Here is a 12,613-nt window from a genome sequence, read left to right on the forward strand (position 1 = left end):
CAAGAGACTTTCAGTTTTATAAGAAAAAGACAGTGGGTGAGAGAACAACTCAAAATATGTTGATTTGTTTTCTAGGAATAAACTAGAACAAACTAAAGCATTAAACTTGGCATGGCAGGAGAAGTTAATGAGAACCATGTGCTTTGGTATCTCATTAAAATTTTGGTCAAAAACCAAACTATGACTATTTGGTAACTTACCATTGCAAACACAATACACATGTCTGTTCTGATTTCCAAACAAATGCATTTTTATGAGCTACTGTCAGCTTTATACCTACGTAACTTCAAAATCATTGCCCTCTTTTTCTCAAATCCATCCTGTCGCTTACTTCTCAGTGACATCCACAGACCAACCTTCTTTTGAGATTTTCATCAGCATTAAATTTTAAGTATGACTGTGTTTTCAGCTGCTCAAAAATGCAAATAAGAGGGAACATAAAGCTGGAATTAAGGAATTGTGGGTTCTTTCCCAGAGTTAGAGGAGGATTTGTTGTGTGCTTTGCTATATAGCTAATGCTTACCCTGATTCCAGGTGGAACAATTGTAATACAGATGTAGCTCACCCAGACTTTGCTCAGCGCAGACGACACGAGTGAGGAAGATATATAAACACAGGCATTCTCATCCTAAAGCTTATAGTAATTTCCAGCATTTCCAGATGATCTTTTATAGCCCAGGATAAAAGCACTCTGTCATGGTTTCATGCAAATGGAGGTCTGACAATGTGGCTGTACCGGTGGGAGAAAGTTTCCTGTCTCAAAGCATCAACTCAGTGGTTTTCCTTGGTTTTTGCTTTTTGCACATCTGTGTCAGTATTTAAGAAGAAGGCAACCAATTGCAGAGATCATGTGTGGAAAGGCTTGTATCTGACAGCTTGCAGGCCAAGAATGAGCTTTCCTTTGTTGTGTGTCTATGTTTTACTAACGCATTTCTGGAAATAGAATTATTAGTCAGTAGATGTGTGTGTCACTACTGCTCATGGCTCGTGATTTAGCTATCACCACTTTCCACACAACTTTTTGTTACTTCACATGACAAATTCAAACGTTTCACTGCAAAAACATCTCTGAGCTAATCTGAACACTGATGCTTGATGATAATTTGTATTTCAACACAGTGTAGGGACACAACAAGGAAACCAACATCTTGAAACAAGCTCTTTTTTATAAATTTTGTTGACCTGGAGGTATGAGGCTTACATTTGCTGAGTATGGCAATGTGGCACTGGAGTTCCCTGTTATGGGGATGAAAGGAGGTCCTCAGGGACTGAAATGTTGTACTTTGCCCATATGTTCATGTTATGTGGATTGTCAGGCCCTAAGACTGTTCATGAGATGCTTTTACCATGCCGTCTCCATATACATCTTTCCCCTTAACTAATATGAAGTTCAATTGCTTCATTGATGACAGCCATCCACAGAACAGGTGAACATGCAGCCCTGAAATCTCCCTTTGCCTGACTTTGTGTTTTGAGTTCATTCTGTGGCAAGTGCTTAAAGACCACTGACTCAGAGCATGAAATAGCTCTAGTTCGTGGGATGAACCTGAGGTGGATAAGGAAGAGCTGTCTTGGAGAACCTCTAGACAATCACATGAAACATGCATCTGAAAGGCAGCTATTAATTCCAGTGCTTGTCTCCAGCTTCATTTTAAAATTTTCTTCTTCCCATGCTTGCATATTTTTTTTCCAGAACTTGTTGACTCTGCACTTAAATGGCTGTGCTGGTGGGATGGGGAATAGACACGATGTTAGACAAAGGACCTTGTGCTTGTTTCTTAATCTAACCTGTGGTTATTTTTATTCTCCCTCAGATTATCGTACCGGTCCCTGCTTTAGCCAAGTAAATAACCAGATGTGCCAGGGCCAGCTCAGTGGGATCGTCTGTACCAAGACCATGTGTTGTGCCACCATTGGACGGGCCTGGGGTCACCCATGTGAGATGTGCCCTGCCCAGCCTCATCCCTGCCGCCGAGGTTTCATTCCCAACATTCGCACTGGAGCCTGCCAAGGTAAATGCCATGAATATGTAAGATGATGTTTCCTTATCCATTCTGATGTGTGCTGAAAGCACAAGTGAGTGATAACTGACAGGAGTCCCAATATAGAGAAAGCAGTCTGTGTAAACTTTGCTAAAACCACAGTTATGTCAAAACCATCACCACAGACCTTACGTCTCCCATGTGACATACACTTCAGTAATATGCATTATAAGTGACAAAAAGTGTTCTGTGGACAGAACCAAGGTAAGGGCATTGAAGAATGTCATTTTCTTACTCATTTCTGGAGGCCAAAGTTTGGTCTCTTTAGTTAAGGCTGTGATGCAGGGGAGAGCAATGTTTGTGCCACAGGCAACATGTTCCAGCTTTACCAGCAGTGCCCTGGGTCCCTGCTTCTCCCTTGGTTTGTAGTTGAGAGCAGGTAGAAATATTTTCAGCTGGAAACATTCCATGAGGTCAGACTGTTTCAGGTGAGTGTACTGTTAAGTTTCCAGAGGAAGCATTTGAAATTATTTGAATAAAAGTGGGTGCTTCAAGTACAGCTTTATCATTTGATTCCGTTTCCTCTGACATAATACCTACTCTCCATGTTCATTTTACATCCACAAGACTTGTAAAATTTGTAATATTTAATGTAATTAATATCTACATATATATTTGTTTTTCTAATATGTTATAATGTTTGTATTAAGACATTCATACATGTATATCCCAAACAAAACTCTTAGGGATTTCCATTCTGAGGTAGTTTCAATGTATGGATTTCCCCAGTAATTTTCAGTGTAAAAGGCAGTTAAAATAAAATCCAGATTTTTTTCATGTGGACCTATAGCTCAATGTTCTGATCAACTCTTCTTCACACAGTGGTTTGATGGTTTGGTTCAGTGAAGATTTTCTCTGCTCAACTCTGCATTTCTAAAATCATCTTAGCTCAGTAAAGATTCTGGCCTTGCTATGGTTCTCAGGCGACATCCTCCATCCTGCAAGACGTAATATATCAGGCTAATGTTTCTCCAGGCTTAAAACTAAGTTATCATTTGAGCCTTCCATAGGCCCTCATTCTGTGGCACTGCTGTTTTTACTGTCCCAGTACTGGTGCATGATTAGCTCTTATATCAGCAGGCTAGTTCTCGGTAAATTTTAATATTTCTATCAATATTTTTTATAAATGTTAATATATCCTTTGAGATTACACAAACAAAATATGTATAAATCACATGCTTAAAGGTTGCATTCGGTGTCCAGGACAGTCAGGCAAAAATAGCAGAATGGTCCACTGAGCTCCAACCAGCAAATCCTGTTGGCAGCCTTTCTATAACCGTGTTTCTCCTCCCCACCGGTGGGTTGCAGAGATTTCCATGTAGAGTTGCATGAATTCCCTTCTGCATCTTCAACTAATTTGAGCCTTTACCTGTTATGACCAAAAGCCAACATAACAACCCAAATCCTGCATTAGCCAGTGTCTGTAGGATAAACCTTGAAATGCTGAGGAGAATTTTCTTGCTGTCTATTGTAATCTGCGTTTCATGTAATTTAAACAATACTATACTTTTCTCTGCTTTCTTGTTTCTGTAGATAAGCCAACAATAACTTTAAGTCCATTTATGTCCTTCACCTTATCTCTAATGTAATCCAATGAGTAATTGCATTAAAAATGTAAATCCACCTACTTGGAGCAAAGCTTCATATTTCTCGTAGCACTACCTATTCTTCACCATGCTGGGATGAACCTTCATCTGTTGCAGTGGCTGTACTTTCTAATGTCTTTGCTTTTTTCCCCATAGATGTGGATGAATGTCAAGCCATTCCTGGCCTCTGTCAGGGAGGTAACTGCATCAACACAGTCGGTTCTTATGAGTGCAAATGCCCAGCAGGACACAAGCAGAGTGAGACCAGCCACAGATGTGAAGGTAAGACTGCAGACATCCATCTGTACAGCTTCACCAGACTGCATAGCACTGGGTTCCCAGGTATGCTCTGAGAACACAAGGGCATTTAAAAACCTGAGAATGATCATTCTGTGATTCTATGAATCTCTCTGTATTAAGGGCATTTCCAAGGCTGGCAAAGTAGAGATATGAGAAAGCCCCCAGGCCAACCCTAATTTCCAAGTAGGAGAGGGCACTGCAAGCACCTAGGCATGTTAGTGAAAGCACTGCAATATGAATTTCTGATCTGCTTATCCGCTTCCCAGAGTTCAAGGCAAGAAAATGAGGAATGGATCTTGCCTGTTCTTCTCTTAAACTCATAAGTGTTTTTTGTTTTTTTTAAATGTTTTGTTCTGTTTTGATTTCCGTGGGTGTTTTATGAAAGATATTTTAATGCCAACACAAGACCAATTGAACAGGAGGGATCTCTGGAGGCCTCTAGTTCAACCTCCTACTTAGACCACAGCTAGGTTCAAAGCTAGGTCAGGTGCTCAGTGCCTTTTCTGATGGATTTTTGAACACTTAAGGCTTGTCTGTTTAGGGTTCTTGACTCAGGGTTGCACCATTCTCATGGTGAATAACATTATCCTTATATTCAATTGATATTTATCTTTTTGCAGTTTGCAGCTTGTTGCCTCTAATTCAATAGAGTAACCAGAAGGAGGGCAAAGTGGGTAGAGCCTGACTAGCTCAGATGGTGATGGAACAAAGCAACCAGAAATAGCATCAATGCATGGCAGAAGACCTGATTCCAGAAGATGAGGGTGTGGAACAAGTAAATGCAATTTTAAATGCAATTTTGGTTCACTGACTAGGTGTCATTATTCCAAACTGACATCTTGGCCAGGATCTGAAATTTGTCCTTAAATACAAATGAAAATTTGTTACCATAGACATGAATTGCCAATCAGAAGCATGGCTGTGAATCCCTCCTTTTAGCCAGGGAACCTGATACTGTCCCAGCCCCATAGCAGAAGCATACCACCTCAGGGATGTCTGCCAAAATCTTCAGTCTTCCTGGTTGCTTTGTGGGATGCACCTTGCACCTTTCATCTTCAAGTGAGTTGCAGATGGGAATGATATTTCCATCATCTATCTCTCTTGGACATGGCACAGTGTTTCAGTTTGTGCTTGTGGTTTGGGATGCTCTAACACATTACTGCCTTAGCAGTAGCTAGGGAGATGCTGCAGCACGGAGCAAAGCAGAGGGGAATGCAGCTCGTGTCTTCTCAGCATCAGCCTTGCCCTTGAGCTGTGGGGAGCTTGAGGAGCACAGCCAACTTTCAAATTCTCTGTCAACTTATGGAGGGGAATGTCACTGAAACTACTGTCTGCCTCTTCTTCAGCACAGAAGGTGGAGGAATTTAATTTGTGGTAGTTAAGGCAGACCTCTACCTGGAAGCCCCTGGAACTACTGTTTGCTCTCTGACTTAAGATAAATTATCCACTATGTATCTGAATTCAGAACTCACCCAGAAGCAGGGTCTTAGACACCTGTTCTATGCCGTAAAACACAATTCCATGGTAAAATGTGGAGTGCAGACTAGGATTACGTACAGTCAATATGTTATCACAGTGCCACCAATCTGGCACTCATGCTATTTTGATAGCTTGACTCCAGTTCCTTAAGGTCCAGTCGCAGCAGCTCCACTACCACAATTTAGAATGTCCCTGAGAGTTGTGCAGACCCCTGCAGGAAGGACACACGGCCCCCACGCATTTTGCAGCTGCTCTTATGCCTTGCCAGGCAGGCTGCACTACTCAGAAGTGGAGGAATAAACATTGTTGTATCTTTCCAAACATCTGATAAATGAAAATGGGTGCAAGCTGGAACATAGGAGGTTCTGCTTAAAGAAGAGAGAAAACTTTTTTTACAGTGAGGGTGACGGAGCACTGGAACAGGCTGCCCAGGGGGTTGTGGACTCTCCTTCTCTGGAGATATTCAAAACCCACCTGGACGTGTTTCTGTGTGACCTGATCCAGGTGTTCCTGCTCCAGCAGGGGGATTGGACTAGGTGATCTTTCAAGGTCTCTTCCAAGCCCTAAAGTCTGTGATTCCGTGAAAAGGAAAACAGCTGTTCCTGCATCAGTTGTTAAAGCTCTTTTCCACATACCTTAATGAAAGTCTGCTAGCCCACATATGCCATTTTCAGGATTAAATGTGTTCATTGTGCTTGTGTGACTGTGTCCCACCTAGATTAGCTTCAGGAATTCCACTTGCCTTTCATTCCTCTCCAAGACTCTGTTGTAATGAAGAGAAGGGATGGTGAATGCACTAGAATTCAGATGTTTAACCTGGAATTTGTTTCCAGGTGGCAAAGTTACTGACGGAACTGTAGGCAACTATTAGAAGCAGTCAGTATGACAAAAAGCCACCTCCGTGACACTGTGTATTTGCATCATACCTTACCCTGTGGGGCTTCTCTTAAGAATCTCTTCTCAGGGATAAAAACATCACACTACTTCCCAGTGACCATTCACATATGCCCACTCTCCTTCAAACCAGACATTTTCTTGGCTGGTATAATCCTAGTGGTGTCTTTGTCAATGTGTGCCGTGTGACCTGGGTATAGCCCTTCAGAAAAACTTTTCCGAAGTAAGACACCAGCTCAGAGGCTAATCTTCTGGTGGGGGTTGAAAACTCCTTTTTTTTTTTTTTTATTGAGAAAACATCTGTTTCAGTGCATCTTCACTGGCAGGATGCCATGAGACTTTACAAAGTTTGAACAGAAGGGTTCCTTGCAGTGCTCCAGCACCCAAGGACTTGGAAACAGGAGAATCCAAAACAGCCATTTAACACAAATCTCAGGCAATAAACTAGTTCCCCATGTCAAATTATGTCCCATGCAATTTGGCTAGCCAATGGGCAAAGGTTGAACTGTACTAGAACCACACACCCAACCTCAGGGTGCAAAAAATTGTTCTTGCATTTGTTTGCCTCACCCATGCTGGCTGGGGACCAGAGAAAGCACATATGATATCAGTTTAGCTGGAATCTTCTATACACCAAGATTAAAAACAATCCATTGTCTGAATCTGTCATCCAGATGCAAGGGGCCTCTGCGTGGGTCCTCACTTCCCAGAAAGCCTACAAAAACAGCTCAATACAGCCATAAACAGCTTCCTTTCACTCTCCTTCCTGGCTGGCCATAAAAAGAGATGTCTCCAGCATCTACTGTATCCACTCCATAGCTTATCTCACCTCAGTTGCTAAGAAGACCACCAAAAGAGGGTGCTTGCCTTTAGTTTAACTTATTGACCTAGGGGTCTTTCTGTGAGAGCGACTTAAATATGAGGGATGCTCTAAGCTGAAAGAATTGTGGTTGTTTTTGAGGGCTCATTTCCCAGGCATGAATCACCAACATGCCCCCACCATGAAGTCAGAAGGAAAAGGGGATACCGTCATCTGGACTATCACTGCTCCCCTCTGGGACATGTACTCCATATATTCCAGGGGAATAAAGAACCAGCATTTTGTCAGGGGTTCATCTGATGCTAACACTTTATGAAGTGTTATTCAGAACATAAAGGAACAGCACAAAGCTATGCCAGGGGAGGTTCACACTAGATATAAGGAAAAAGTTATTCACTGTGAGGGTGGTCAAACACTGGAAGTGGCTTCCCAGAGAGGGAGCTGATGGCCCATGCCTGCCAGTGTTCAAGAGGCATTTGGACAACACCTTCAATAATATGCTTTAACTTTTGGTTAGTCCTGAAGTGATCAATTGGACTACATGATCTCTGAAGGTCCTTTCCAACTTAGGAGCTAAGAGGAGCTAAGCCTTGTCTCAGAGAGTTTACTGCATGCTTTGATAAGTCAGGAGTGAACTGCTTGGTATAGCAGATAAGCACCTAATTCCTGACCTCCTGAAATGTCTGTACTGCCAAAGTCACTGTAACAGTCTAAACTACAGTGGAACAGGGATTTTTAATCAAAATAATGACCACAACCATAAGAGGATATGTTTTTTTATCCAGGTGTGCTCCAAACCTAAAATCTCAACACTGTAGGAATTCCCTTTTTGAGTCTGTTTGCACTTATTTTGCAGCTGGTGAAAATAGTGAATTCTCAGCCTGCACTGAGACCATCTCTCTTGGGAAAAGTAAATGGTTTCCTCTTGTTTTCAGATGCCTCATTCAAGTCCAGCAACCAGGAAATATTAAAGCTAAATGAAAAGTCTGTGTTAAATTCTTCCCTAGTTCCCAGGAGCTTGTATTTTCTGCTTATAGGATTCTTCCCGGGGAGTGAAGTCAGCAGATGGGATTGTGTTTGAGCCAAAGGTCAGAGCCTGTGTCACTGTGTTTGCTGATAAATGATGTCTCCTTCATTAATGCAGCAGCATGTACCACTAATCTTCTTTGGGCTGTTTATCAGTGGGAATAAGCAGGAGTAGAAATAATATCATTAGCTTTCCATGGTAATACTTATCTTTTAACAGAAATGGCACATGAAATCAAGGCTTCATTTTCAGTTCCTGAATCCCTGAAGAGTAAAGATGCTGTTCTTATGCAAGACCTACTCTGCTGATAACAGAGTCCAGGTCAGGCCCTGATCTCCCAAGCATATCAGATGGTTACAGCTGGATACACTGGGTGAAATTTTGTCAGCCCCATAAGGGAAATTATGTCCTTGTTCTATCTGTTAAACATGAAAATGTGCACACAACATCAAGTTTGGATTTGAACTTATATGTTCTCCAAGTTCAGGGTTGCTTAGTTCCAGAGTTATTTCTACATCTCATCTCTAATGAATGTGACACTTTCAAATAGTGGCTTATTTTATGCCTTTGTTCATTGTATTCTGAGGGAACTCAAGGGATCAAGAGTTCTTGAGCCTGGGGCTGTACAACACATAATGAGAAATTTCTGGCACAGAGAGTCGCCTGCTCACTTTCTGAAAGATATAAGCAGTCTGTGAAACTCAGCGAGGAGGGGGAAAGGGGAGAGACAGGATCTGAGGATGGGGAAGGCTGCTCTCTTAACTGGTACTGAAGACAAGGCTGGCTTTGCAAAGGACAAAGGACTGCATTTATATTGTGTTTGTGTGAGACGATGAGCAAGGAGGACACAGGTCAGTTTACAATTAAATTGACAGATCCTAGGCTTGGTTTATGGAGGAACAGGGAAAAAGCAGGATCTGTTGAGGTTTGCAAGGGGACTGGAAATGTGTGAGTTCTGAAAGAGTGGCATGCTTAATATCAAGCTAACTTCTTAATACTTCTGGAAGAAAGCATTGTTGAGGAGGACACAAGAAAGCACTCCTGACAGTAATGGTAATGAAGGAAGGAAACGTCAAAACTGAAATCATCACATCTTCTTGATACAAAAAGTTTTATCAAGAAATCAGAGGGAAGCGGAGTTTGTTACAGAATCACAGAATTGTCTAGGTTGGAAGAGACCTCAAGATCATCGAGTCCAACCTCTGACCTAAAACTGAGTTACACTGAGTTACATTTTAAAGCAACCATTAAAATTATACTTAAGGGAACAGTTCTGTCACATGTTCTCAAGCATAGAATCACCGACTGAAAAAACTTTTTCTTTCATGATTTCAGTGGTTCTCTGCCAATAATTTCATCTCTTTTCTTAATAGCCTTTCCTGTATGGAATAACAAAATGCTATGCCAGCTCTATTATCAGTGAAGTATGTAGTACCAGTAACTCACCCAAGATGCTTTCCAGTGACCAAAAAGGAATAAATGTCTCATATCCAAATCTGTTCCAGAATGATAACATACAAGATACAATAAAGTACATAGAGAAATACCAGGCAAGGGGGTGAAAGGCATTGCATGCTTTGTGTAACAAGCTCTGTTTAAATCTATTCATGATAGACCCTTTTTGGTAGCCATCTGCATCTCCAGGAGACAGATTCTGCCAAGGAAGAACAGATCCTTTAATTACAAATCTCTCCTTTCCTTTTTTAACTCACCTCTTTCTATTTAGCACTTGTTTACTGACATGTTAGATGCCACTTATGTCCCTAAGGGCTAGTCTGCAGTAGACTTTTTGTCACCGCCACACAAAATTCTGAATTTTCTGATGAAGACAAGGCTCTATTTTTTACTCTGTTGAATCTCATTCATGTTTCTAAATTGGAGGGAGTTTTCCTGCTTTTTTCGTGAGCAGAGACGGTAGGCTGGCCCATTTTCCTCCCGATGGAACATGATAGCCATTTTATTAGCGTGTTTTCAATTTTCTTACAAAATGTCTAGAAAAAGAGTTCATTGTTTGTATCCATTAAAAGCTCATTTCCATGGATTTGGTGTGGCTTGGAGGGTTCCATTACTCTCTTCTGTGGTTTCTTTGTGCTTTCTGGAAGGAAAGGTCTGAGAGTCCCGTGTGCTGCACGAGAGAGGGTTGATGAGGCGTGACCTCTGCTACGTGACACAGAGATGTTTTCTCCATCAGTTCCTGTTTTTCTAGCAGATGGAAAGGTTGGGGTTTCAGTCTGTGGGCACCCGTGTTGGATGGGCTTTGCAGGCTGCGACTCTCTCTGTTTCTGAAGTTCTGTAGCCTTTGGCTTCCAGCATCTTCAGTATTAAATGATCAGGCCAAGTCCAACCCAACGAAATGGAGATCAGGTCCAAAATCAACGTTTGCATTGAATTCTGCCATTGTCTGAAGAGCAGAGTGCACAGAATATTGCTTTAATTCTTAACAGATATTTGGAAAAGTCATGAAGTAGCCAGGTTGGAGTTGGAAGAATTCCTTACCTAGAACTGGCAGCTGGGTGTTAATGAGAGGTGTACATATGTGTCCCACGGCATCAAGCTCTCCAAGGACTTCAGCTTTGAATGAATCAAAACTATGAGGCACTTTAGAAAGAGAAAATAAAGAAGGCAGGTGTGGTTGGGAAGAAGTGAAACAACAACAAAGCCCAGAGCTCAGTTTCTCAAAGTACAGGATGTGCAAGTAGTCTTGAGAAACGTTTGCTTTTTTTTTCTTCCTGCATATTGTCTTGCTCACACTGGTCTCTTCTGAGCTAGGATTTTAAATGAAGAAAAAAAAATGTTACAGCTTGATTTAACTTTTTGAATTAACTCCATTTTTCCTTAAGAAAGGAATGTATTTGCTGTCACTCCTGCCCACTCCTCACATACACTTTTTCTTGGATGACTGACACTACCAATAGTGAGCTAATAAGATGCCTGCCTGTCAGCTGGCCTCCAGATCTCTGGTACAACAAACTTCAAGAGAGCTATGCAGATGTTTTAAACAGCTATTTCTGATAGTACAACCAGCGTTTGCTTCATAAAAGTCTATCTCTTGGAGTGTTCTGCAAATTGTAACCAAACACAGGCCTGTAATTAAATGACAGGGTAGACTGTAATGATAAAATCTCTTTCCCTGCAGGGGCCCAGGTGGGGGAAGTGTTTTCTGTAAATTTGCATTGCTGCCTTTCTAGGTTTCAGGTCATGTTTATCTGTTACGAGGACTCTGAGCATCAAAGAGCTAAAGGAACATTGCAAGGACAGAGGCAGTATCTGCTGTGTGTAAAAGGCAGCCAAAATTATGTTTATGATAGCATGATTTTGGAATTACTGAGAAAACAAATAAGAATGCATCTTCCCCTCTTGGTATATGGTGGACAATGGAAGCTAGGTCAGGTGACACAGGAGGACTACAGAGATGCTGTTTGTTATTGTAGGGAGAAAATTCATGCGGCCAAGGCTCAATTAGAGTTGAAACTCACCAGTACCGTGGGGCCAACAAAAAGGGCCTTTTTAAGTATGTTGTCAGGAGAAGGGAGACTAAAGATAACATTAGTCTGTTACTTGATGAGGATGATCACCACAAACCAGAGACTTTTAATGATTCTTTGCCCCTGCCTGTAACACTGATGATGGGCCCTGGGACCCCTGGAGACCTGATTTGAAGGGCCTTGACTGGGGGAATGATAAACTTCCAGCCAACTCTGAGCTTGTTTGGGATTTTCTGTTCCAGATGAATGCACATATGTCTATAGATCCCAATGGGATTCATCCCAGGGTACCCAAAGAGCTGGCTGATATCATCGCAAGACCTCTCTCAATTGTTTTTCAAAGGTCTTGGAAATCTGGAAAGGCCCCAGTTGACTGGAAGCCAGCAAATGTTTTTCTAATTTTCAAGAGGGGTAAGAAAGAAGACCCTGGTATCAGGCCTGGTAGTCTCACTGCAGAGCCTGGTAAGATTATGGAAAAGATTATTCTGGCAGTTACTGAAAAAAAAAAAAACAACACACTTGAAATACAACACAGTCATTAGTCACTGCCAAGATGGGTTCATGGAGGGAAAGTCCTGTGTAACTAACTTAATTTCCTATTATGACAAAGTTACCCATCCAGTTGACAGAGAGAAGCCAGTAATGTGATTTTTTTTTTTTAATGTATTTTAGCAAAGCTTTCAATACTGTCTCTTACAGTATCCTTTTGGACAAAATGTCCAGCATAAAGCTAGACAAATACATAATACAATGAGTGAACAACTGGCTGATGGGTAAGGCTCAAAGAGTTATAGTAAATAGGGTTTCATCAGGCTGCAGGTCAATCACTAATGGGGTTCCACAGGGATCCATTTTAAGGCAAGTTCTTTTCAATGTTTTTAGAAACAAAGTGATCTGGACACAGGACTCCATACTGTTTGCTGATGGTAGTCAATTAACAGGATCTGTTGACTCCCTTAAGTGTAGAGAGGTCTTAAAGA

General features: G+C 41.6%; 1 protein-coding gene across 5 annotated transcripts in view; it reads left to right on the top strand.

The window, feature by feature from the left end:
• Window positions 1–12,613, top strand: part of FBN3 (fibrillin 3) — a 121,344-nt gene that overhangs the window by 53,570 nt on the left and 55,161 nt on the right. For all 5 annotated transcript variants that reach the window (XM_084498437.1, XM_084498435.1, XM_084498436.1 and 2 more), the window contains 2 exons: window positions 1,815–2,012; window positions 3,785–3,910. In XM_084498437.1, coding sequence (XP_084354563.1) covers window positions 1,815–2,012; window positions 3,785–3,910 — 324 coding nt within the window. The remainder of the gene's footprint in view (window positions 1–1,814; window positions 2,013–3,784; window positions 3,911–12,613) is intronic.

This window comes from Aythya ferina (assembly GCF_964211825.1).
Source record: "Aythya ferina genome assembly, chromosome: 26".
NCBI classification, from domain to species: domain Eukaryota; kingdom Metazoa; phylum Chordata; class Aves; order Anseriformes; family Anatidae; genus Aythya; species Aythya ferina.